The following is a 27795-nucleotide window of genomic DNA, read 5'->3' on the forward strand; positions in this document are numbered from 1 at the left end:
GCTCCTCTCGTTTACTCCCTGCAGCTTTGGGTAAGGACTTGGGCGGGCGGGCGGGCAGCTGGGAGGGAGGGAGGGCGGGCGGGCGACGGCGGCGGCAGGGGTATGGGCACCTTTCTATGTGAATCTGCTGGGGGGGGCGGCGGCGGGGGCGGCTGGTTTCCAGCACCCCGTTATTTGGTTAAATACAGGCGCTGGAGGGGGTGAAGAGGCGGGAGGGGTAAGAAAGCCCTCCCGCCCTAAAAGAAAGGGCCCCCCTTCGGTGCCGGTCCAGACTTGTCCGGACCGTGCACATCTCTACCGTCTCCAGCTCCCGGCAGCAGGGAAAGTCCAGCCAGCCATGCCCTGTTCCCGGCGGCTGAGCCAGGCTGGCCTGCTACCGTCTCTTCCTCCCGGCGGCCCAGCCAGGCTTGCCCGCAGCACCCTGTTCCCAGCGGCCAGCCCACTGCCGCCTCCTGTTCCCGGCGGCCGTCCTGCCACCATCTCCTGCTTTCAGCCTCCAAGCCAGCCCGCTGTCGCCTACTGATCTTGTTGGCCAAGCCAGGCCAGCCTGCCGCCTCCTGCCCCCGGTGGCCAGACCACCGCCACATCCTTCTCCCGGCAGATGGGCCAGGCCGGCCCATCACTGCCTCCTCCTGGCGGCCAGGTCAGGCTGGCCCACCGTGACCAGCCCTCCGCCGCCTACTGTCTCGGCGGCCGGCCCACTGCTGCCTCCTGCTCTCGGTGGCCGGGCCCGGCTGGACCTGGCCGGCCCGCCACCGCTTCCTTCTCCTGGCACCCAGGCCGGGCTGGCCTGTTCCTGGCGACCAGCCCACTGCCCCCTCCTGCTCTCGGCAGCTGGGCCAGGCCAGCCCTCCGCCCCTTCCTGCCCTCTGCAGCCTGGCCAGGCCATTTCGCCAATGCCTCCTGCCCTCTGTGGCTGGGCCAGGCTTGCCAGCCACCACCTCCTGCCCTCTGTGGCTGAGCAGGCCGGCCCGCCTCCTACTCTTGGCAGCCAGGCCAGGCCAGCCTGCCACCACCTCCTCCTCCCGGCAGCCGGGCATGCTGGCCTGCCGTGCCCTGTTCCCTGTGACCAGCCCACTGCCACCTCCTGCCCTCTGCGGCCGGCCCTCCACCACCTCCTGCCCTCTGTGGCCAGGCCAAGCCGGCCCTCCACCGCCTGCCCACAAGAGCTGCCACACATGTTGGGTATGCCTAGGAGAAATAAATATATAGATTGTTGTTTGGGTGCACAGAGTGCTGGGGACTATAGTCCTTCCCAGTGCTTTCTTCCTAGAACTCTTAAGAGACGGCTCCATCTCTCTTAAATGGCCCTCCCAGCATTGAGGAATGCACAGCACAGTGGGAGTCTCTCACAGTGAAGGTGGGGTTCCCCCCCCCCTCACACAAAAATGGCCTCCATTTGAGAAATATCACAGACCTAGTAAGATCACAGAGTGACCTAGTAAGTTCATGGTAGAAGTGAAAGACAGGCCTGTTTAATCATAGCTCATTTTCTTAGCCTCTGCACGACACCAACTTTCCGTGTTTATGGGTTCCCCAGCTATGCACAGAAAGCATACAATTTAACAGGCATAAGCTTTCTAATACATTATTCCAAACATGCATACAGAATAGCAACTGTAGCCCTATTCAGAAGTTAGGTACAAGCCCTATTCACACATTATGTCCAACGCTCATACAATAGTATAGCCTTCTTCAGACATTATGAGCTCCACAGGTGCTCACGTTCACAATAGCAAATGTAGGCAGGAAGTCCCGCCCTGCTGCTGTCACTCTCCTCCTCCCATTGACACAGCACCATTTGTCTGAAGGGGGATGCACCGTAAGCGTGTTCACCAGCAATTCCGTGAGCAGCAACCTAGATCGATCCAGGTTGCCGCTCAAAGAATCACCAGGGAATAGATAATTCAGTGTACGCTGGTGCAGATTTGTATGCAGGTACAGTTATTTGTATGCTATGTTAAATGTGGGCAGAGAAGTTCACTTCCCATCTGAACCCTGCATTTCAGAGGACTTGTACTTAGTTTTACTTTAAAAATGAATGCAGGTACAATCATTTGCACAAAAATATATGTAAGGGGTGTAGCTATAATTGAACCCATGGCCCATGGGAGGGGGAGCCTTCTGACTGGGAAACAACCCGCCGACTTCCCTGGCTTAATAGCAAGCTGCTGACTCCTGATCAGAGTGTGGGTGGGTGTGATATTATTTGCATCGGAGTGAGAGAAAGGGCATGCTGTGGATGTTTAATTTTTCACTGTCCCCTTATAGTCCTTGGGGGTGAGGGGGAGAAGAAGCTCTTGTTCCATGGTCCATTTCAACCTTGCTATGCCCCTGGTGATATAGACATCCAGATGCAGGTATGTTATAATTTCTGAGTAGGGCTATAGTGCTGTGAAAAAGTTTGTGAATCCCCTCAGACATCTGTATGTTAGCACAATTCTTTTTCCAAACATGATTAGATCCTAAGCTAAACCTGGGTAAGAGAGAAAGGCAACCCCATTGAATAAGTAACTCAGGCAAAAAGGATATATTTTGAATATTCACTCAAGAGAAAGAGGCAACAACAAAAATCCTTGTGTGAAAAAGTATGTGAAGCCTCCATTCAGTAACTGGTGGCACCACCTTGAGCAACCATAACTGCAACTGAACGTTTCTTGCAACTGGTGATCAGTCTCTCACATCAGCTTGGAGGAATTTTGGCCCATTCTTCCATACAAAACTGTTTCAGCTCTGTGGCATTTGAGGGCTTCTTTGCATGAACAGCTCACTTCAGGTCTTGCAGCAACATTTCAATAGAGTTTAGCTTGGCACTTTGACTTGGCCACTCCAAAACATGAAATCTCTTCTTCAGCCATTCTGTGGTAGACCTACTTAAATGTTTAGGGCCATTGCTTTGCTGCATGGCCCACTTTTAGCTCAGCTTCAGCTCATGGACAGATGGCCTGACACTGACCTCTAGAATTTTCTGATATGCAGCTGAATTTATGGTTCCCTCAATGATGGCAAGCCATCTAAGTTCTGATTCAGGAATGAAACCCCAAACTGTGATACCTCCACACCATGCTTGACAGCTGGGATGAGGGTCTTACTTTGGAAGGCAGTGTTTGGTTTTCACCAAACAAAACATTTTTGTGTCCGAAAAGTTCAATTTTTGATAAATATGTTCAGGGAACATGTTACAGGAAGACCTCAATATCTGTGAATTCATAAAAGACACCCAACCTCAGCATACATGGGGGAAAGAGAAAAAACATATTGATCTTGCATATCCATGAATCAGGGTTGGCCAGAAATGACTGTGGAGGTCATTTCCGGCCAACATTTTCTGTTTTGGAGCCTCAAAATGGCTCCATATTTTTTAAAAAATTGTGATTTTGGGCCGATTTGGAGGCATTCAGGGGCCCAGAGCAACTCAGGGGGACCAGCAATTATGGTAGACAGCTTCCCCCCACATCCCCCCACATCCAATGTTTTTAAGACATTTCCCCCCGACCAGGAACCTAACCCCCAATTTCCCATTGCCCTAATGCCATGATATTTACAGTTTCCGTATCTGTGGTTGTACCGTGAGAAGGAACCCCCTCAAATACTGAGGTCCTCCTTTACAGTACTTTTCCCAACTAAACCATAGTGTTTGAAGTTCATAAACATATTTATTTCACAGGAAGACTGCCTGCGATTAGCGGAATCAGAGTAAATTACACAAAACAAGGAACCTCATAGAGGTTGCAAAACTCAGCTTTTGTTGATGCGATATTGTTGATGCAATATTTAGGCACTCCAGAACTTGATTCCCTCCTCCACTTGATAGAGTAGTGTGCAAATAGTCTTGGCCTCATGGAGAAAGTCTGAAGGAACTGGGTGTGTTTAGCTTTGAGAAATATGTTTACGGTTTTTATGTATTTGAAAGGGGAAAGCAAAAAAACAAACCCTGAACAGTTCTCTCTTCAGCTACCTCTGAAAAAGGAACACATGAACTGCATAACCAGTCTAAGGGCCAAACTGGAGTCAGCGGGCTATGATCCCAATAGTACAAGGCCTTGTTTCAGAAGGTGGCTTTGTCTTTCACATCTGACAAGGTATCAGTGACATCTGACTTTGTGCTTTGACCTTGCTATTGTTGCACTGGCTTCGACTGTTGCTTCATGGTATTTTATTTTAGTGTTCTTACACTTGTTTTAATGTCTTGTAAGCAGCTTTATTTATAATGAAAAGCAAGACATAAATATATTAAATACATAAACTGATTGCCATGACATCCTGTCTGACAAAGCACTGGTGCAATGACAGAAACACCAGTGCTTCTGAAAAGTTCAACTCAGCTCTGCTGCTGGCTCAGCGTGGGGTGGGAGGAGAATTTTGACAGCCTCCTCTTCCGCAGGAAGCACTCTGTGCCACCTGAAAATATGTCCCTGAAGTTTCCACGGCCCTCAGGGATGTATTATGAGAAACACAAAGTGCTTCTAGGAGAGAGGATGTCACTGAAATTTCCACACACACTGGTGTGTCACTGGTGCAGCATTAGTCTGGAACTCTTCCAAAGCACAGGCGCTATACCAGTGTTTCTCCCGTTGTACCGGTGCTTCATTAGCCAAAATGTCAGCCATTGTTCCGTGGTGGGGGGGTTGTTGTTGTTGTTGTTTAAAGCAACTACAGTCAGACAGGGGCGTATCTAGGGAAAAATAAGGCCTATGGCAAGCACTGAAATTGTGTCCCTGTCCAAACAGGGATGATGGGACTTGTAGTCAACAATATCTGAAAATCCATGTTAAAAGGATTAAAACATACTTATTTGGCCTGGCCTTCCATGGTTTTAAATGATTAATTATTTTAAACTTGTTTTTAAATTGTTTTAATAAATTGTTGCCCTGATTTTCAGGGCTTTTAGCTGTTTTATTGGTCTTATTGTGTTTTAATAGTTTGATTTTAATTGTTAATTTGTTTTTAATTGTTTTTATCATGTTGTGAACCGCCCTGAGCCGTATCAGAAGGGCGGTATATAAATCAAATAAATAAATACATAAATACATACATACATACATACATACATACATAAATAAAAAAGGAACCCTGTACCATCTAGACTAGAACACTGTACCATCTAGACATGGTTGTTGATCAAAACCTGAAAACATGAGCCATCTCTGTTAAAGACTTAGAACAACAGTCAGGAGTTTTGTGAGGATTCCAAGTGTCATTTTCTCTGTCTCATCTCATGCTTTTTAAAAAACATGACTTTGTCCTAGAGGATCACCTGCCCAAATAGCCACTAGCAAAATAGGGGAAGAAGAAGGTGCGGGGGGCTATAAACCAGTGAATGATTCTTGCCAGCCTTTGTCTTGTGAATACCGTTGACTCATGATGGAGTATATGTGCATTCACCACACTAGTGCTTACTTTGGCATCAGGAGGGAGGAGGATACATTAGTTCGCCACACTAGACAGAGGAATTTGCAACAGGAGCAGACAGCCAAGTTCTGCCAGGGCCAAAACCAGACCCTGCCAGACTAAGAAATCATTGTAATCTGCCCCTTCCTGTCACAAGCAGTGTGCTGTTCTTTTATTATTGACTCTAACTCTCAGATATCCCAGTCATGGATGGAAAATTCAGGGTCAATTTACAAGAGACATATTTTCAACATGGAAGTTTCTTCTGTGCAGGTGTTGTGCAGAAACCCATCTGTAGTAATCAATACATATATATCTATTCCGCCAGGGGCATAGCAAGGTTGGAATGGGCCCAGAGACGAGATTTTAAAATGGGCCCCCAGCCCCTCAAAGTCCAGGGCCTCCACACACCCCAGGCCCCCAAGGATTTAAGTCTGATCTTTCAAAATAAGTATGCTGCCTGGAAATACATTTCACTGAATACACACACGCACACTTCACAATATATAGTGATATACATTGAGTACTATATATTTGTGCTACTTTTAATGCCTAGAACACACTAGAAACACTAATTATTAAAATGGCCCCCTCGCTGCAGATTAGCAAAGGAGACTTTCAACCATGCAGTGTGAGACTATGTATGTTTTCTCAGAATTCTGAACAAATTCAGTAAAGTTTGATTCCAGGAGGTTTTTCACACAAGGCTTTTAGAGCCCTTTAACACACATCTCCTCTGGAATGGAGGTGCTGCATTCACATGTTGGCCAGATTTACCCTGAAGTCCCTGCAAGTTATTGGGGAGCAGTTCACACACAAGAAAAATAAAATAAAAGCACCACACATGCGTCACAGTTCTCACTCAGACCTTCTGGGTTGCAAAACAAATTGAACATAAGTACATTTATGAATGAATGAATGAATATAATATTGTTTGTTCCAGAAGTTTTTGTAATTTTCTGCCATGAAACAAGCCACTTATAGGCCTTTTTAGATAGTTTTGTTTTTAAAGCCAGCAAATTTTCTAATCTGTTTTAAATTAAATATTCAGAGACTTCTCAGTCTCCCCCCACCCCAATCAAAGCCCTATAGCAAGCAGATCCCTATATATCGGGGGGGGGGGGTAACCACAAAAAGGAATTCACATCATACCTCCATTAAGCAGGCAAAGGCTGGTCTTTGCTGGGCAGAGAGAACTGTGGTGGGTAAAAGGCAGCCAGCGATAGCCACTCAGCCTGCCTCCTTCTTTCTTCCTTCCTTGCTGTCTGCCTGCCAGGGCACTGGAGTTCAGGCTTCAGGGAGGCCTGCAGGTAGGCCTCTCTGGAAGCTCAACTCACCCGCCAATCAGCTGAGAGGCAGGGAGAGAAGGAGCTGCTGTGTGGCATTTTGCAGGCTGCTCCAAAGGGCAAGGCAAGCAAGAGAGAAGGCAAACAGGCAAGTGGCTGAGGGGCCTTGGGACTGGGCAGGTGGGCAGTGGGGCGGGGGAGGCAGGCACTGGTGTGGTGCCCCCCCCAAATGGCACCTAGGGCACGTGCCCTGGCTGCCCTCTCTAGTTACACCCATGCAGTCAGAAGCAGAGAAAATGGCAAAGGGAGAGACTTCTTTATCCTTTCCAGTTCCTCTCTGGCCATTTTCCCCACTCAGAATTGCCTCCTCAGCTGCATGGAGGGAAAGCTGCAAGTCTTTACACATAGGAGAGGAATCAAGCATGAAGAGGGTGGGGTTTTTTTAGAGGAGAGAGAAACCATAAAGAAAATGATTAAGCTGCCCATCAGGGCACTGGTGCAATTAGAGAGCGAACCTTGAGGTAGCGAGCATGAATTGTCCCCTTTGCTTAACAGGGGCTGCCCTGGCTTGCATTTGGATGGCTGACTACATGTGAGCTGTGTCTGCTGTAGAGGCTTTGGCTCAGTGTCAGTGTTTCCTGTAACAGGGATTCCTAGATATTGTTGACTACAACTCCCATCATTCCCAGCCAAAGATGATTGCAACTGGGGATGCTGGAAGTTATAGTCAACAACATCTTGGTATCCCTGTTACAGGGAACACTGCTTAGTGGTAGAGCTTTGCATGCAGAATGTCGCAGGTGTACTCCCTGGCATCTCCAGGTAGGGCTGAGACTGGGAGAAACTCCTGCCTGAAACCTTAGAGAGCCGCTGCCAGTCAGTGCAGACAAGACTGAGCTAAAAGGACCAAAGGCCTGATTTGGTATATAAGGCAGCTTCCTATGACTGTTGCATTCATCTAGGATTGCCAGCCCTCCAGGACTGACCTGGACTCTCCAGGAATCGTTATAGATCTCCAGCTACTGAAAACAATCCAGGAGATTTTAATGGCTTGATACTGTGAAAAATACCAAGTCAGACCATTGGACCATCTAGTTCAGTATTGTCTACCCAGACTGGCAGCAACTTCTCAAAGGTCACAGGCAGGAGTCTCTCTCACCCCTATCTTGGAGATGCCAGGGAGGGAACTTGGAACCTTCTCTTTCCAGAGCAGCCCCATCCCCTAAGGGGAATATTTTACATTATATTCCCCTAAGGGGAATATTATATTTCACACATGTGGTTTCCCATTCATCTGCGACCATGGTGGATCCTGCTTTACCACAATAGCTTCAGTCAGAATTGACAACACCATCCACATGCCGCATTTAGCACTAAGATTTTGTGGCCTTTATCCAGGGCAATATGCAACAATGGCCCACTTCACATGTTATACTGGTGGTGCCTTTTACATTGAGAAGACAAACTGTGCAGATGCACTTCAGTTATGTGTGGAGCAGAAGTTTTGATGAACTGACACCCTCATGTGATAACAGGGGCGTAACGATGGGGGGGCAGGCAGGGGACGTGCCCTGGGCGCCACTTTGGTGGGTCACGTGGGGGGGGCGCCAAAAAGTGCCACGATCCCCCCCTGGATCGCACGGCGGTTGCGGGCGGCAGCGGATCGTCATGCCCCGGGTGGCGGTGAGTGCAGCGGTGGCGGATTGCGCGGCGGTGGCAGGCAGCGGCGGCGAGAGTGAGCGGGGCGGCGGCAGGCGGCGGCGGATTGCCGAGTGAAGCAGAGCGACGCCGAGGCCTGCCGAGGCCACCACCCTCTCAGTTACCTTGCCCAACCATGGGAGGCTGGAGACAGGCTTATAATTGCTCAACTCTGAGGGATCTAGTGCAGGCTTCTTTAGAATAAATCTAATAATTGCCTTCGTAAGACAAGGAGGCACCCTGCCTTCCCTCAAAAAAGCATTTATGATTCTACGAGGCCTCCTACAACAGCCTGCGTGCTAGATAGAACAAGCCATGTTGGACAAGGGTCAAGAGAACAAGTGGTAGGCTTCATTGCTCCAAGCAGCTTGTCCACATCCTCAGGAGTCACAAACTGAAACCGATCCAGTCGAACCACATAAGAGGAGCTGCTGGAAACCTCCAATTCAGACATCACAGTAATTGTGGAGTCTCCATTTAAGTCCGCCCCAATACGCGAGATTGTATCTACAAAGAATTAATTAAACACATCACAGTGGGTAACTGAGGGCTCCAAATTCTGATTCAAGGAAGTGGAGGCACGTACTAGTTCCCTCACAACCCTGGACAACTCCGCTGGACGTGAACTCGCAGATGCAATACAGGCAGAAAAGAACTGCTTCTTTGCCACACGTATTGCCTGAGCATAGATCTTTAAATGTGCTCTATGTCATAATCTGTTGAATTCGAGTTTAGTCTTTCTCCACTTGCGCTCCAGTCACCTACCTTGCCGCTTTTGCCCCCATAGAGCTTCCATATACCAAGGGGCCAATTTTGATGTGGGTCAGAGGGGACACTTGGGAGCAATCGTGTCTACTGCCCATCAACAGGATCACCAGCAGAGACAATATTAAATCCCTCCAAGGCTTTTTTGAATCCTGTTGGGTCCAATAACTTCTTTGGGCAGACCATTCCAATAGGTCCCTCAACCCTGCGGAAATGGGAAGTGGTTGTAAGCCTAACCTTAACCAGATGGTGGTCCATCCATGACAATGGGGAAATCACAGGAGTCCCCACCCAGGGAACATCACCCTGATCAGAGTAAAAGACCAAATCAAGCATGTGACCTGCAACGTGCATCAGTCCAGAGACCACTTGGGATAGGCCCATAGTTGTCATGGCCGCTATGAACTCCTGAGCGCCTCCGGACAAGTTGTTCCCAAAATGAACATTGAAGTCCCCCAGCACCAAAAGTCTGGGAGACGCCAACGCAAGTTCTGCGACCAAGTCCATGAGCTCAGTAAGGGATTCCGTTGGGCAGCGGGGTGATCAGTACACCAACAGAAGTCCCAATCTATCCTGGTCCCCAAACTTAAGTACACACATTCAGTATGGTCAGATACCCTGACAGGGACCCTGGTAAGGGAGATGTTATCCTTATAGACCACAGCCACAATATATAACTGGAGAGAGAGATTCCTTCACATTGTGATAGCTACCAGAATGCCATGCGCCAATCATGAGACTGGCTATGGCTTCAAAGTTTGCTGCCAAAACTTCTGAAAACTCCCCTCTTGTGCAATCGTGGTTAGTTTTCTTGTGAACTTCCTGTAAACTGCTATTTAGGAGATTACTTCTTGCAAGCATTTATGACTTTCTGCATATTATTTCCTCAATAAAGGGAAGGGCTTACAAGAAATGTGTGTAGTGTTTTTCAAATTAGGAGTAAGCATCTTCTTTCTGAACTGTGTTCATTTTATTATTTTATTATTGGTATCTATTCAACCAAGGTTTCAGTCTATTTTATCTTTCAAGCCCTATTGAAAGCTAAGATATATCAAAGGTGATATATAGTAATATAAATATATATTACTCACAGAACATAGGTTTATTATCCCACCCCACATTCACAAATATTTGCTTAACATGATTTGCAGGAATTCTCATGCCTCAATCCAAACACACTTTCAGATGATCAGTGTATTTCTTGGTAGTACCTTGGTTGGGAACTTTACAAAGTTGTGCCTTACCCAGGAGTATAGCTATAATTGACCAGATAGGTTCAAAGAACCTGGGGTTCCCAGATCCACCCCTCCCTATTTTAGTCATTATCCCCCTAACTCCAAGGGGCCGCCAGGGAGGGGGCAAACACAGGCCCCTTCTCGCCTAGCTACACCCCTGGCCTTATTGACCAATCCCATGAGTCAGTGGGCTGTTACAGCACTTCACAGGATTGTGTTTATGGGTCTCTGTAGCCACCTAATAGCGTAGCAGGAAAATGACTTGACTAGCAAGCTAGAGGTTGCCGGTTTGAATTCCCACTGGTATGTTTCCCAGACTATGGGGTACACCTATATCAGGCAGCAGCAATATAGGAAGGTGCTGAAAGGCATCATCTCATACTGCGCGGGAGATGGCTATGGTAAACCCCTCCTGTATATTCTACCAAAGACACCCACAGGGCTCTGTGGTTGCCAGGAGTCAACACCGACTCGATGGCACACTTTACCTTTATGCCAGTGGAAGGGCACCACGGCTGCCATTACGCCAGTGGTTGTCTCACTGCCAAGGGCAATCCTTTCATGAGGGGAGGGGAGGCAGATGATGTGGCACCAGCAGGCCAGAAAGATGCCTTCCACCCACCACTGCCAATGGAGCAACTCTTTGGAACCATTTGACCCTTGCGAGCTTTGCAAGAAGCACCTCTCATACTTCTTGCAAAGCTTCCAAGAAGCATGGAGAGATGAGTGCTGGAAGTCTTAGGAACATAGGAAGCTGCCTTCTACTGAGCCAGATCATTGGTCCATCTAGCCCAGTATTGTCTACACAGTTGGCAGCAGCTTCTTCAAGATTGAAGGCAGGAATCTCTATCAGCCCTATCTTGGAGATGCCAGAGAGGCAACTTAGAACCTTCTGCATGCAAGCATGCAGGTGCTCTTCCCAGAAGATCCCATCCCCTAAGAGAAATATCTTACAGTGCTCACACATGTAGTCTCCCATTCAAAGGCAAACCAGGGTGGACCCTGCTTAGCAAAAGGTTCATGCTTGCTACCACCAGATCAGTTCTCCTCACTACATCTTTCCTTCTCCCCACACCCTGCACCACTTTCAAAATTCCAAGGTTGGTTTTGAAAGAGGGCTGGTCCCCACCAGGGTTGTGGGGCAAGGAAGCCTTTGCTTTCTCACTTCAATACTTTGGGCCACCCCTCTGCACTGCCATGTCACTTACATAGTGTTGGTGTAGAGAGGGACCACAATGGTGCCAAAGACCGCCTTTGGCTGTGACACCACCCTGCTCTGAGCTGTCCTTGTAGTCATTGCAAAATCGGTTCTTTTAGCACCTATATAGGCTTTTCCGTATGATTGAACGAGAAACTCAGCGTCCACACCAAGTAAAGCTTACAAGTTTTATTTAAAGACTTAAGGCATGCACATAGTAAACATGTGGCAAAAGAAACATAAAAATATAAGCATGAGTTCAAAGAAGCATAAAATGCATGTGGCATTTAAAGCTGTGATGTTTGAAGTGATGTGAATAATAAAATCCATCCCTAACCCTTTCTATACTAAATGAATTTAAACCCTTAATCTATACCCCTAGTTATATTTACCCAGTTTGAGGAACTTACAGGCTTCTCCAAAAGGATTCAGGAATAATATACTCTTTAGTAAAATGACAAACTAGGTAAAGAATTAGCTATTCAGTGGATAGGTGAGTATAATAGAAATATTCTGAAACTATTCCTACAATCAGTAGAAAGCGGGCTAAGGGAACCTAGCCTGCTTTCTGTCGGAACCACTGGGCTCACGGGCATGGCCAGTGGTTCCAAGGGGGCTAGCCCACCTAATCCCCCCTCCCCTTAAATGAGGTTAACTGAGCAAGCGCTTCGTTAACCTCATTTTTTTTGCTCGTGTGCTGCGGCACATGGCAACACACGAGTAGACCCCCAACAGGAGGCTGAAGCCAGCCTCCTGGCCTCGGGGGTCTCTCCAGAATGCCCCGCGTGCTCATGCAGGGCATCCTGGAGCTTCCCCTGCTAACTGGGCAAAGAGGCACCTTTTTAACGTGGTGATTCTCTTTATTTAGCAGGGGGAGAACAACTGGCCCTATCCACCCCCAGCCCTGTACTTCCAGTTACTGTTGCGAGTGTCTATCTATGTTTCTTTTTAGATTGTGAGCCCTTTGGAGACAGGGAGCCATCCAGCCGCCCAAGATTTGGAGGCTGCTCATCTGTGGGGAGAACGGCTAAGCCCATTCTCCCCACATAGCCCAGTAAGGCGTTCCACATTGCTTGTGTGGAGAGCCTCAATGAGTTGCATAGATGAAGCATATATGTTTAGAAGAAGACAAAATGTTTGAGACTTAAAGGAGGGAAGGAAAGAAATAAAGGAGATAGTGAGGCTATTCCCATGATCAGCTGAAATCGGGCTAGGGGAGCCTAGCCTGATTTCAGATGATCATGGGAGCCACCGGGCTCGCAGCCGAGCCCGGTTGCCTCCCGGCGGTTAACCCACCAAACTAGCCCTCCCCCTAAACCGGGTTTGCGGAGCGAGCGCTCCGCAGACCCGGTTTTTCTGATCGTGAGTAGCTGTGGTGTGGCTCCACGCCGTGGTTACTTATGACTAGACCCCCAGAGGGGAGGCGAAAAGCCGCCTCCTGACTCCAGGGGGTCTCTCCAGTGTGCCCTGCGCACTTGCAAAGGGCCTACTGGAGTTTCCAGGGGCCGCACGACCCCGGAACTTCCCAGCCCTCACTGGCTCCATCACGGAGCTGGCAATCATGTGGGCGGCCAATTCGGACGCCCAGGGCTCCCGCCCTACTCGTGTGCGGGAGAGCAGGCTTAGCCCGCTGTCCCCACTTCCCTTCCCAAACCAGGTCTCACTGATTGTGAGACTCGGCTTAGTTTCTAAGATGGAAGCCATTTTGGGGAAAAGGTCTGAGAGGAGAGCAACAAAAGAGAGATGTGCAAGAAGGAAAAAGGAAAATATAAAGGAAACAAAAAGTGGGTGGGGGAATCTGCTGCTTTCCTGTTATTTAGAGAGTTAGAGTGAAAGTCTTGGAGAAAGTCAGAAGAAGAAGGAGTGAAGCTGGAGTCTGAGTGAGACAAGAGTTGGAGTCAGCTGGTGTCTGGGAGAGTGTCTGGGAGATCAGCCTGCAGTCAAAGCTGAAAAAGTTGGAGTTAATTGGAGTCTGGAGAGAGACTACAGAAGAATTTCGGGAACAGACCTTTTACATTTTTAAAAAAAGTTTCAAATTAAAATTTAATAAAAAGCTAAAAACTGAGAACTATAAAAACTAAAGAACCTACTAGATATAAGCAGCAGATAAAACATTAAAATGCCTCTTTTAAGAGATGTGGTTTTCATTGTTTTTTAAAAACACTGAGGGAGGTTGCATGGAGAAGCTTTTCGGGGAGGGCGTTCCAAATCTAAGGAGCCACAACCGAAAATGCCCCATCTCTAGTCCTCACCAACTGGCTCTCTGCTAGTGGTAGGGCCAGATGCCATATACTATGCCAGCTTGACAAGATGCAGATAAAGTAGGTCTTCCAGTCTTTATATATATTCCAAGACCTGTGACTCCAACATTCATTAGCTGACTTATCTTCAAGGACTCTCTGACTAAGTGCTATCCTTGTTCAGTGACCCCATTCCAGTTGTTAGCCTGAGCCTGGCTTTGCTAGCATGAGTCTTCTGGGGTACACAGCAAAATGTTAGATTTCTCCTTATTTGGTTCAGGTTCTGCTTCTAGAGGATGAGCTTCCACAGTTCAGTCAGGACAATGGGCAATCCTCGGTGGGTCCATAGCTAAAATGAGAGAAGATTACAGGACAGTTGTAGGGCCACTTTTGCTACTGCTTCAACCAAGCTTTGACCTTGAACATGGTGCATACTGCTTTGTGCATCTCTTTCACTATAGGTGCTGCTTTCAGGTGTACAGAAATAGGATTGCTTTCAGGTGTACAGAAATAGGATTGCATTTTAACTAATAAGATATTATTCCCAGGTTTTACTGCAGGTAGGTGTAACTGAAATTTGTGGAGCTCCTGCCTGTTCAGATTGAGGGGGGCAATAAATAGAGACCAGCGGGAATTCTTTTCTGGGGTAAAAGAAGAAGGGATTCTGGGTAATCCCCTGCTAACTGGGCAAAGAGGCACCTTTTTAACGTGGTGATTCTCTTTATTTAGCAGGGGGATAGCAACTGGCCCTGTCCACCCCCAGCACAGTACCTCCAGTGACTGTTGCTGGTGTCTATTTTATGTTTCTTTTTAGAATGTGAGCCATTTGGGGACAGGGATCCATCTTATTTGTTTTGTTTGTTATTTCTCTGTGTAATGGCCCTGAGCCATTTTTGGAAGGGCAGTATAGAAATCGAATAAATAATTATAATTATAAATTAATTAATTAATTTATTAATAGTAAGCAGATTGGCTCTCTATCTGTGGATCAGAGACTATGGTGCAGAGTAGGGCTAAAGCCCCCACCCACCCCAGACCATGTTCTAGATCTTCAGGATCTACAATTCAGCTCTAAATAATTAAAGAAAACTAAGCCCATCAGCGCTAGTAATGCTTTGAATACTGCATGTCATTTTTATATTAGGCCTCTGTTTCTTTGGAAATTCATTGTTTCTGAGCATTTGGAAAGACTCATTTCTGTAGGAAAGCAACAGATAAGTGGAAACATGAAGCAAGTAAATTTATTATGCAAATTGTCTTTTATCATACAAGATTTTAAATTAAATGTTTGGTGTGACCCAGCCATCATTAAGCATTTAGAAGAATGAAATCAGTGCTTAGTTTTCTCCCGCTAAAATCAATTATGTTTTGAAAGTACTCAGCTTGTGCTAGATCATTCTCATTGTTGTTAAAAACTCAGTTAAAAAAATTGTAATGTTTGAAATGTATGCAAGCTTCAGGTCACAAGCAAGGTATTGAAGAGCAAGGTATTAAAGTGAATAAGAAAAAAGGAGGCAGGTTTTGAGGAATATTTGAGGAGATCCAAATATTTGGGGAGATCCAAGGCACCAAGTAGAAGCTTTTGATCGTTGGCTAATTTTCTACAATAGAGAGAAATTTGTGAAAGTTTTTTTTTTAAAGGGCAAGCTGCTTTATATTGAGCCAAATCTTAGGTCCATCTAGCTAAGAGTTTTCTGCACAGTCTGGCAACTGCTTTCTTTCCATACTATATTAAAATGCTATCCAGCAAGTCGTCTTTTCTCCAATGGGCAAATATATGTTTCTGAAATCCAAATATTTTAATGCTGTTTTGGCTTTCCAGTTCTTTAACGTTCCATCTTCCCATGCTGTATAGAGAATCTCTATGAATTCTGAAGAAAGACTGCATCTCCTTTCCTGTCTCTAGATGGCAATGTTGCCTCAGATATCTGCTTTATCATTATAGGCGGTCCATCAGTGCTTTGTTTGTTTGTTCTTCTGAGGGATTTAGTTCTTAATAAGAAACTGATCCTGCCTGAGTTTCTGCACGTGAGCCCTTTTTATGCACATGAGCAATTTCACTGAGCTCGACAGAACTCCTCACGTGCATGTGTTTTGACAGGATCAGGGTTGAAAGTTCTGGACTGACAACCATGGAGACTAAATCCTCTGTTCACTCGCTGAGCAGGTGCAGAGGCAGCAACGGCAGATGCAGTGCAAGTTTCTTCTTCATTCTCCATTAAACCCAACAGTAATAGCGAGGCGGTGATTGTTTTTGAGGATGGAAGTACCAGAACTGAGGAATAACACATTGAAAAATTCCCAGAGTGATGGTGGTGTTAGTTAGCTGCAGCAAAAACAACAAGGAGTCTTGTGGCACCTTAAGGACTAACACATTTATTTTAGTATAAGCTTTTGTAGTCTAGAGCCCACTATAAATTCAAATGCAGTGTGAGTGACAAGTGTGGTGTTGTACAGCAAATAGTACAGAGAAGAGCAAAGAAAAGCAGCAATGCTTTTTAGCAAGGATGGATGATAAGCAGTAAAATAAAGACATATGGCATAAATGTATTGTTGAGTGAAAATGAGACAAAATGAGTAACAGAAGTGAAAAGATGCAGGAAGAAGCTGAATCCTAATTCCAGAGCAGCAAGTCTTCAGAACAGTTAACATAGCAGACACAAACAGAAGTATTTTTAGGGATGTGCAATGGATTCAAATCGATTCGACTCAAATCTAGGTGATTCAAGTGATTTGAATTTGAAGCGAATCACCCCTTAAAAGGGCAATTTTTGTAATTTGAATTCGATTCGAGAGCCATTTGGCACCTTTAAAAAAACTATTCACGCCCCCTGGTTGGTTAAAAAAGGCACCAAAAGAGGGTCAAATTGATTTGGATTCGAATCAAATTTTTGGACCAGATTCAAATTTGACTTGAATTTGAAATGAATTTTCAGAATTCAATTCAAATTTGAAATGAATCGGAAAAAGTTTTTCATGCAAATCTCTAGTGTTTTTAATTGAAGTATTTAAAAGGGGAGGGACTCATGTAGCCCAACTCTATGTATATGTTCTCAGAAGACTGTCCCAAATAAATTCAATGGGTCTTACTCCTAAATAAATGTGTATAGGCATGCAGCCTTAGTAGAGCGTTTTGGTGGTAAACTGGAAGTACAGGAAGTAAAATATCAGGGGGAGGGGTCCCTCCTATGCTGCTGGCACGAATCCTACACCACTCTTGCTTTCCTCCACCAGATTCTGACTCCTCACAGGCACATCTCCCCAGGATTGAGAGTGAATGCAGGAGGAGTTACTTCCCTGACTTTATTACACAACGCTTTCTGAAACCTCTAGCACACAGCTGCCTGGGATAATCCAGAAGTAGTAGACCATCTGGATGTATACTAGGCAATAGCCCTCTTCAGACATTGTGATAGTTATGATTCCAGCACCACAAGTGGGTAGGAAGTCCTGCCCTGGTGCTGTCACTCACCCGCTCTATCCAGCTACTCACTGTTACAGTGCCGTTTGTGTGAAGAGGGAAGCGTCATAACTGTGATGGCTGGTACTTCCATGAGCTGCTCACAGTTATGGCACCATTTGTGTGAAGGGAGAAGCATCACAACTGTGATAGCAGATGTTTCAGTCAGTGACAAGCTGACAGAAGCACCTGCTATCACAGTTGCAATGTTTCTTGACTTACCAAGTCATCGGTGTCCCTTATGCCTTCTTCTGAACCTGCTTGCCAATAGACAGGCATCAGATTTACAGATAGCTCAGTTGGTTTTGCTACAAAGGAATCAATCAACCACCCTTGGGACTTATGTGTTGGATGAGAGAGGTGGTTCATTTTGAAAGAGAAAGAACCTCATTTTACCTTTACATTACATATATGAGAAAAAACATCAGGTAGAGAACCAGGGTGATCGAGTAGACTAAGTGCAGATGTTGATCCTCAAAGACTTGTCTTCAAGTCCCTGCTCAGTAGTGAATGTATCAGGTTATCTGGATAAATCCTTCTTCTTCTTCAATTCCTTGTACATATAGTAGGGTAATTTTATTGTTTGTTTAATGTATTTAAAATATTTCAGTCCTGTCTTTTAGCTTTCTGCTCCAAAGTGGCTGGCTTGCCATAACTAATGAAAACTACAATAAAATGTTGTTGTTTTAAATCGCTCACATGCAGCATCATAAAGCAGCAACACTAAGATAATAACCTTAAAAATAGGACAGGCAGAACAATAAAACAGAATTATCCTTCAGTGCCCAGGATTATTATTATTTTTAACTTGGCACTTGGACATTAGAAACATAGGAAGCTGCCATATACCAAATCAGACTCTTGGTCCATCTAGCTCAGTATTGTCTACTCTACACAGACTGGCAGCAGCTTCTGCAAGGTTGCAGGCAGAAATCTCTCTCAGCCCTATCTTAGAGATGCCAGGGAGGGAACTTGGAACCTTCTCCATGCAAGTATACAGGTGCTTTCCCCAGAGTGGGCCCATCCCCTGAGGACAATATTTAACAGTGCTCACACATGTAGTATCCCATCCAAATACAAACCAATGTGGTTTGCAAACCTTCTTAGTCCCAGGTTTAAATCCTGGAATCTTTGGGTACGACTGGGAAAGACTTCTACCTGAAACCTTGGAGAGCCCTCGAGGCTTTGCAATCGCATGCATGAAGGGCACGTGTACTCCAAGCCACAACCCCTGCCTCTGATGTCAGACACAAGGGGGTGGGTCCAATGCCGAGGCCAGGGCCCGTCAGCCCCAGCAGAGCCTCCCTTCCCCAGCAAGCAGTTCGTGCAATCACTGACTGGGGAAGGGAAGCTCAGCATTGGCCCCGCCCCTTGCATCTGACATCAGGTGCAGGGGCGGGGTCAATACCCATCCCTCCCCAGTCAGTGTTTCATTGAAACACTGGCTGGCTGGACTCCCCCCCCCCAGCACAGCCAGCATTCCATAGGAGTGTGCCTCATGCAGAGGGGTGTGTCTTGTGCTTCCAGCCGGCAAGCACTTCATTCGCTGGAGGGGGTAAGGTGCCTTGGTGAGCCCCCCAGACCCTGGCAGCTGGGAGATAATCGTCACCCCTTGCTCCACGGTCCCTACACCCTTGATCTTAATACTAGAATTTTTACTTTCAATCCCCATCCTAATGATCCCTAGCATGAAATTTGCCATTTCCACAGCTGCCACACACTGAGTTAGACACTTTCAATGAGCTGCCCAGCACACCCCTAAGATCTCTCTCCTGGTCAGTCACTGGTAGCTCAGACCCCATCAGTGTAGGGTTGGGGGTTTGGGGGTTTTTTTTGGTGCAATTGTGGTTTTTTGCCCCAATATGCATCACTTTACACTTGCTTACATTGAACCACATTTGCCATTTTATCACCCACTCCCCGTTTGGAGAGATCTTTTTGGAGCTCCTCACAATCTGTTTTGGATTTCACTACCTTAAATAGTTTAGTGTCATTTGCAAATTTGGCCACTTCACTGCTTACCCCAACTGCTAGATCATTTATGAATAAGTTAAATAGCACTGGTCCCAATACAGATCCCTGGGGGACCCCACTTCTTACTTCCCTCCATTGTGAAAACTGTCAATTTATTCCTACCCTCTGTTTCCTGACATTCAACCAATTACCAATCCACAATTCAACCTGTCAGCACTTATCTCATGACTGCTAAGTTTACTCAAGAGCTTTTGGTAAGGAACTTTGTCAAAAGCTTTTTGGAAGTCCAATGTATACTATGTCAACCAGATCACTTTTATCCACATGCCTGTTGACACTCTCAAAGAACTCCAACAGGTTAGTGAGGCATGACTTGCCCTCGCAAAAGCCATGCTGGTTCTCCTTCAGCAAGGCCTGTTCTTTTATATGTTTAACAATTTTGCCCTCAAGTATGCTTCCCATCAATTTTCCAGGCACAGAAGTTAAGACAACTGGCTTGTAGTTTCCATGGATCCCATTTTGAAAATCAGAATTACATTCCAGTCCTCTGGCATAGAGTCTGACTGTAGGGACGAGTTACATACTTTTGCTAAGAGATCAGCAATTTTACATTTGAGTTCCTTCAGAACTCTTGGGTGGATGCCATCTGTCCTCTTTTCCCACAACAAGTGTTGTAAAACTGAAGCAAGGTGGCAATTTACAGATGTCTTAACTCAGAGCACCTTAAGTCAAGGACACTGTTTTAAATTAATAAATAATAACAGGAGAGCAATTTGGCAATAGGTAGGAAGTACAAGTTTGGGGTGGGAAGGAAAAAACAGCGCTAGTGTGGAGATCCAATGAATTGAATGAATAATTATTGTAAGTTCTTCAGATAATATACATTCAACAAGAGATTGCCAGATTCAATTATATTACAAGAGGTTATTACAAGAGGTGTTGTTGGTAATTCGCTGGGTGAGTGTTGAAACCATGCATTATACATGCAGGGAATCAGGCTACTGAAGGTCTTTCCAGATGATATGCAACACTAAAGACATGACTGTGAAAACCGTTGTAAGATTCAGAGTGTGCTTTTTGACCCATCTCATGATACGGCTATTAGCCTTTGTGGTCCTTGTGAGCAGCTGTGATCATTAAAGAGTTTATGGCACTTTCTTCTGGAACACAGATACTAGATCAAGAGCCTTGTTGAATTCTCCCTGCATTTTCTGTTGGCTATGGATGTTGCTCTATTCCTGAACGCTTTTTCTGCAGGACTGTATAGTGTTACTATTAATTCTTGCTTTTTTCTTCTGGAGATGTGGTTATATTAGAGGAGAGCTTGTTAGGGAGTAGGGTTGTGCTCAATGTTTGCATGTGAACATTTCTGGCACAAAATAGCACATTCAGGGGGTAGAAAATCCCTCCCTTGGACAAAACCAAAATACATTTCCCCCAAAATCTGTACATGACTGTTTGCAGTCATTGGGTTCTCCCTATCTGTGTTCCTTGAGCACCATTTCTGAGAACTTCTTCTCAGGACTAGCTTCAGATTTAAGAGGCCCTTGGCAAGGTGATTTCTGGTGGGAACCCTTCTATCTTGATGGACCTCCTCTCCTAACTATAGCAGCAAGGATAGGCTTCTTCCATGCTCGGCGGACCAGCAAATGCTATAGTGCTGTAGCCACAATACAAGGGGCATTGTATGTAGGCAGAGGGGAACATGGCAGACAGCAGCAACAGGCTAAAACAATATTGTTGCCGCTGCTGCTGGACCAATGACAATGAAATGAGCCCTAGTGTCCTGCCGCAGTAAGGGGAGGGGGCACAGACAGACAGCAACAACTGGCGGCTGGATAGGCCCAGTCCTCCACAGGGGCCCAGAGCAGGCATCCACAGTGAAATGAAGAGTGCTAAAGAAGAGGGTTAAAGATAGAAGAGAGGTTGTTATGAATTAAATGCCGAGGAAGGTAAAAAGGTAGGAAGAGGATGCCTCTTTCAACTTTTCGTCTTTTATTAGCACCTCCTTCTTAAATTCAGACCAATGCTTATGACTATTTTTATGTTGTGAAACCAATACAAGTTGACTTTCCAGTAGTTCTGACATGCTGGAAGTAGCAGATTTAGGATATACCCCTCTTTGCTGTCCAGCTCTCAAGGACAGAAGCGAAGCTGTATCACATTGCCAGTGATCTTCTTTAGTAAGGGAGAAAAGGATGCTTGAGCTAAGACCAGGCTCTCCTTCCACCCCTATAGAAAATAGGTGCTCTGAAGTCTGGACCATGGCACTAGGAATGTCACTACCACTTTGTTCATTATCTGCTGGCAAAGAAAGAGGCTCGATCTTACTGGAGTGGTTGTTCTCTGGATGGTGTTTGGATGGTGATGACACATTTGGAGAAATCTTGCAAAGTACACTGACACACGCTGAAGCATTCATTAGACTAGTTCAGTACATCCAAGTCTTCTTAAAAATCAATCATCATCAACTTCAACAGAAAACAATGTCAGACAAATTGGTCCAATATTTTGCCCACTTAAAACTATGCAACATGAAGTGCATGCTAGCCACCTAAAACCATGCTGCATGTTTTTATTATGCTCAGAATAATAAAATAAAATAATTATTTTATCATCATAATTTATGAATTTGCCCCTAATGTGCTATCATTATTTTAAACAATAATGATAAATAAATCATTTTTTTAAATGATTTGCTTTTAATTTTTGGTTCACCATGTGTGGTGAACCAAATGGCTAAATACATAACATTTACTTTAAACTTGCATGATACAACTTATGGTGTGGTACTTAGGAGTCGTGAAGCCCATGTAGTGTCTTATTTCTGCTGTGAGTGGTGTGACCTTGTTTGGAGGGTGGTGGTGGAAGAATCTGCCCCTTATAAAAATTCTTCCTCATGAAAACAGTGGGCTTTCACTACAGAGGGAGCATTGGTTTATAGGCCTGTGCATGGTCTCACAAGAGAACACTGTTCAATGGGCTTCAAAGCAATTCAGCTATGGCATAACTGCGGCTGTGGCCACATGTAATATAGCCTGTAGCTCTTTAAAGAGGATTAGCTTCAGATCAGGGGGAGTATTCAGCGCTGTATTTCATGTAAAGCAGAATATGCTAATGAAATGGAAATGTCTACCGCAAACATTGCATGATAACATAAACCCTCGAAACTGAGCTTAGTGCCTTGATAGTCCTCTCTGAGAGACAAATTTCTTTATCTTAATGTTAATGCAGGGGGGTTACAACAGTAGCTCTTCAGAGATAAATTACAGTGGGTTCCCTCCCCCCACTCTCACCCCCAGATTAAGTAAAGATAAATTCAGTTGCGGTTTTGTTGTCTTTTGTTTTGTTTTAGCCTAGGTTGTTAAAATAAAAGTAACAAGCATCCTGGGGTGAATTTACTCGCAATGAGTAGCAGTTTTCTATTCTACTGATAGAAACAAAATGAATCATAGTTGCTGTTGCTTAAGAAAGAAGCCACATAAAATAACTTAAAATAGTTACTGCTTTCTTTTTTTTCCATGTCTGTCTTTATTTTATCTGTAGTGTAAAGAGGCCAAGTTTGTAAGCAGGAAAAACTCCAGTTCTTGCCCCAGCCCTAAACTCAACTAGCCATAAACACACCTCAGCCTCAATCCCTCAATGTGAGGATAAAGTACTGGTCTAAGGATTTCAGCCATTTCTGAAGAGCAGTCTTGATCGTCTTCCTTTGAGCAACTCTCTTTAAGTTAGCTCACTATTATGTCCCTTGTGCATAATAAGGGAAACTGAGGCTAAGAGCCAGTGGCCAACTGATGCACACCGTTAAGGAGATGGTGTGCATTGTGACAATGCTGCTGCAGTCTCGGAAGGCCATGAGGTTATTATTGCTGCTTGCACAGGGATGTTGCCTGAGTAAGCAGAAGCATCCTCACTGCCTTCCAAACCCTCAGTCGTGTCACCACAATGCACATCATCTCTATAACAGTGCACATCATGTCAGCCATTCACTTTAACTGAATCTTCATCCTGAATCCAAAGTCTCCAATGACCAAATTTAGCTAGGCCACGCTGGTTCTCAAATGTATACCATGGTTGTACTTGGCATATAAATAGTGCATGCTCACAACACATGACTTCCTCCATTACTTACTCTGTGTTTTTGCAAAAATGGTATGATCTGGCCTTCCAAGCCATACAATATAATTCCACAATATCATTTAAGTTGCTCTAATGCAGGGATGTCAAACTGTGGCCCTCCAGCTGTTTTTGGACTACAACTCCCATAATCCCCAGCCACAGTGGGCAATAGCTAGGGATGATGGGAGTTGTAGGCCAACATCTGCAGAAGGGCCACAGTTTGACATCCCTGCTCTAATGGGAAATGACTTAACTAGCAAGTCAGAGGTTGCCAGTTTGGATCCCCGCTGGTATATTTCCAAGACTATATCATCTATATCGGGCAGCAGTGATATAGGAAGATGCTGAAAGGTATGACCTCATACTGCGTGGAAGATGGCAATGGTAAACCCCTCCTGTATTCTACCAAAGACAACCACAGGGCTCTGTGGTCACCAGGAATTGACACCAACTTTGCTTTACTAGATGTATATCAGTGTAGTTAGCTGTTTTTATGGGATCTTTCCTTAAACAGATGGTTAAAAGGGTGTTGTAAATGTGAAAAAATGTGAAAGCATTTAGTGATAAATAGCTTTAAGTATCAGAGAGCATTAAGTGTTCTGCCTTGTGGAATTGTGGTCTCCTTAAATTAGTTTAGTTAACAACCAGTGTAATGTAGTGGTGGTCAGAGTTCTGGGCTATTTTCTGCTCAGTCAGACAAAGAAGCTTGCAGGATTATCTTGAGCGTGCCAATATTCCTAGCCTAACCTACCTTACCAGGTTGTTGTGAGGATAAATGAGAGAAGAGACCATGTATTCCATCCTGAGCACGCTGAGAAAGAAGAGTAGGATAAAACATGAAATAATTAATTTGTCCCAAAATGCAGAACACAACTGACAATCCTTAGCCACCTTAAATATGTCCCTTATAGTGTTAAGTACATACAGATCAGTCCTATGCAAGAAATAAATCCACTGAGGTCATTCACACAAGCAAAAAACATGTTCTACCTGGGTTTGGGAGCTGTGTGTGCTCCCAGTTTTGGTTGTGTGGAAGCAAGGTAGGAGGAAAACCTGGGTAGAAGTGACTGGGTGGAAGCAAGGTAGGAGGAAAATCTGGATCCAAGTGATTTGGGCTGTTCCCACGATCAGGTGAGATCGGGCTAGGGGAGCCTAACCCGATTTTGCCTGATTATGGGAGCCACCGGTGGCTTCCTGGCGGTTAACCGCCCAAACTATCCCTCCCCTTAAACCAGGTGTGCGGAGTGAGCACTCCGCAAACCTGTTTTTTTTGCTCATGAGTTGTGGCATGCCTCTGCGCTGTGGCTACTCACGAGTAGACCCCTGGCCGGGAAGTTTAAAAGCAGCCTCATGGCTTGGGGGTCTCTCCAGTATGCCCTGCACACTCGCGCAGGGCATACTGGAGCTTCCGGGGGGCGCGCAGCCCCCAATTCTCCCAGCCCCTGCCGGCTCCGTCACGGAGCCGGCAGTCATGTGGGCGGCCAATCTGGCCACCCAAGGCTGCCGCCCTGCTCATGTGTGGGGAGAGTGGGCTAAGCCCGCTCTCCCCACTCACCTTCCACAGGCGAGTCTCTTGGATCATGAGACCCGCCTCATTGTGTGGAAGCAAGGTGGGAGGAAAAGCTACCCAGGTTTTCCTCCTACCTTGCTTCCACATAACCAAAAATTGGAAGCACACACAGCTCCCAAACCCAGGTAGAACACAGTTTTTGCTTGTGTGAATAACCTCAACATCTTCCTATGTAAGTGTGCACAAGAAGATAGATAGATAGATAGATAGATAGATAGATAGATAGATAGATAGATAGATAGATATCTGTATGCATTAAACATTAGCTGATTAAAATTGCTTGCCAAATAGTTGTATTTAATCATATGACTAGCTTCAGTCAATTTCCTCAGTGTGAGGAAATTTGGTGTGTACAACTTACAAGTTAGAAGTGAAGACCCTATGAGTTTTGTAAACACAATGGAAGATTTGCTACCTGTGCAGCATGTCTGGACAACATTTGGTATACATGCATCATGCTACCATGCTAAAATGAATAATAATCTCTCTTCCCCTGAGAGATCACCACAGTTTTTGCCCATTTGCACATGAAGAATTAAAATGCTGTCTGGGCTTCATCGAGTCCTAAAAAAGGTTTAGTGCAGAAGGTTCCTCCAGTTCATTTCGAAAGCGTGAGCTCACATTACTTACAAGCATTTCAGCTCTCTCAACCCAATAGCTTCGGATTTTGGTGGTTGGTTGGCTGGTGAGGGGGTTTTTTTATTACAGTTTTGAAGGGTTTGTCTCTGTGGACATTGAGGGCTGATGATACATATTCATGAAAGAGAAGTCTTTCCATACCCTGTTAACATTGACAAAGACTAAGCTGTTTCACACAGCAAGTGGACGAGAGTTGTGGGTGACGACGGCTGCTGGACAAGATTAGCACAAACAACAATCTTATTCCTTGTGTCATGTGGCCTCGCCTTCCTAATGATTCCCCATTGTTTTGCTACAAGGCTGTCATTCAGTGATGGCTTCTTCTGGTCATATTCGGATAACAACAATTTCCTTAACTTCTATTTTATTAGACACCACCAAGTAAGATCAGAACAGAAAGGAAGTGGTTTCACTTGTTCATGGATTAGAGTTTGGTCACTTCAAAGGTATCTTTGATCTAGAAATATGTGGTGTACCAAATTCATTATGTCTTTTTAACGAGCTTTTTAAATTTATTGCTCCTAATGGCAGTGATTCCCTTTTCCCGCATGCAGCCGTGGTTTGCAAGATGGTCGTATTTCGGGAGAAATTGTCCAAACGTGTACTTTTAAGGTCATTACTAGTGGAAAACAACAGGTGCTTTTGTTCTTTAAACTGGGACTCCCTCTCAAGATTCTGCCTTTGGCCACTTTTTTTTTACTTTGTAAAATCATCCTGCTTTAATGGAATTGTATATGGCGGGCAGACAAAATGTGAAACGTGCAGCAAAGTTAAGAAAATGAAAAGAACAAATCATCAATCAAAGTTTAGCGAGAAACATTTCAGATTTGCCATCTGGTTCTGAGTACCTCTTAAGTAAGGTCCATGATCCAGTATGGGTACAAAGCACTGATATGTACAGCAGGAGCTGGTAATGTAGAGCTCTCAGGCTATATCTAGAATGGCAAGGCTTTTGTCCTGTCCCACAAAACCTGGTCTTACCACCAGCAGTGATTTGCCTGAAGGCGGATCATTGGAGGGGGGGGGAGAGAAATCTCCACCAGATGTGTCCCACAGAGTAGCAAGTGCCACCAGATGTGACCAGTGCTGCTCAGACCTGACCATTGGTTGTGTATAGGTTACAGAATAAGAAAGGGCCATTCTAGCTTGAGGAAGATCTTTCTTTGAAATCCTGGAATGCAGCTTCCTGGCAGTAGAGACAATACTGAGCTAGATGGATCAGTTTTCCGACTCAATATAAGGCAGCTTCTTACGTTAACAGATTCTGTTCCAGAATTCTACCCATTCTTCTGTTATAAGAAATGTCTTCTTTTAGCCATCTGTCACAAATATTCATATGAAGCAGTGCTTCTTGAAAGGTATCCATGACATAAAGATTATATTCCTGTGATTTGGATGAGATCATGTCTCTTTCCCTTATATTGCTTTGTTATAGTTTCTACAAGGGTGTAAAGGAGAAATTGGTGTTGCCAGTGTTATGTTTGTTGTCTGGGAGACCTGATGAATGTTTGCTCACACACTGTTTTGAAGGGGTGAATACTGCTGTTATCTTGAAAGTAGCTAAATTTCTAAATCTTCCTATTAATACCAGACCCCCAATACTGGATAATTAATCTGGTGCTGTGTTCTTTTTGCTCTGCTGTTGTGTTCCTATTCTTTCTTGAGTTTCTTTTCTTGAGTTTTGTTGTTATGTTCAGTGGACTAATAAAACTTGATGATGATAATGTTGTTGATGATGATGGAGAAATATTCATATGGGCCAAGTAGCAAGTGTCCCCAGGCAAGCAACCAGGTGGCAAGCACAACTGCTTCCCAACATCTTCCACCATCTATAAGACTCATGGAACTGGGTGTATATATGTAGGAAAGATATAGCCCTAGTACGTATGACAGATATATATCAAGGAGCTCAAGGCAGTGTATGTGGTCCCACGCCCCCTGGCATTTTTATCTCCCTTTGAGGTACAATAGATTGAGAGAGAGTGGCTGGCCCAAGGTCAGCCAGTGAATATCAGGGCTGATATGAACCTATTTCTTCCCGGTCCTTGTCATGCATTTGCCAAGGTTATGTAACTTCTACTGTGAGACTGGAAGCTGTCATAGCACTGCACTGTTTCCTAAGTACTTGCAGCGGATTTAATCCAGCCTTTGTCTCAGAGCAAGCCCACATGAAGGGAAGAAAAATGCTGAATCATCCCCATGCTTTCTGAACAAAGGCTG

General features: G+C 45.2%; 1 protein-coding gene across 2 annotated transcripts in view; it reads left to right on the forward strand.

Annotated features, from left to right (window-relative positions):
* ALPK1 (alpha kinase 1) overlaps window positions 1-27795 on the forward strand; it is a 97908-nt gene that overhangs the window by 2830 nt on the left and 67283 nt on the right. The window contains exon 1 of one of the 2 annotated variants that reach the window (XM_053257130.1): window positions 2208-2360. The exons of the other annotated variant lie outside the window; for it this stretch is intronic. Within the exon in view, the coding sequence (XP_053113105.1) occupies window positions 2355-2360 (6 nt within the window). The 5' untranslated portion in view covers window positions 2208-2354. Of the gene's footprint in view, window positions 1-2207; window positions 2361-27795 lie in introns of those variants that run through there. 2 annotated transcript variants of the gene reach the window in all.

The sequence above is a fragment of the Hemicordylus capensis genome, chromosome 5, assembly GCF_027244095.1.
Source record: "Hemicordylus capensis ecotype Gifberg chromosome 5, rHemCap1.1.pri, whole genome shotgun sequence".
Taxonomy (NCBI): Eukaryota; Metazoa; Chordata; class Lepidosauria; order Squamata; family Cordylidae; genus Hemicordylus; species Hemicordylus capensis.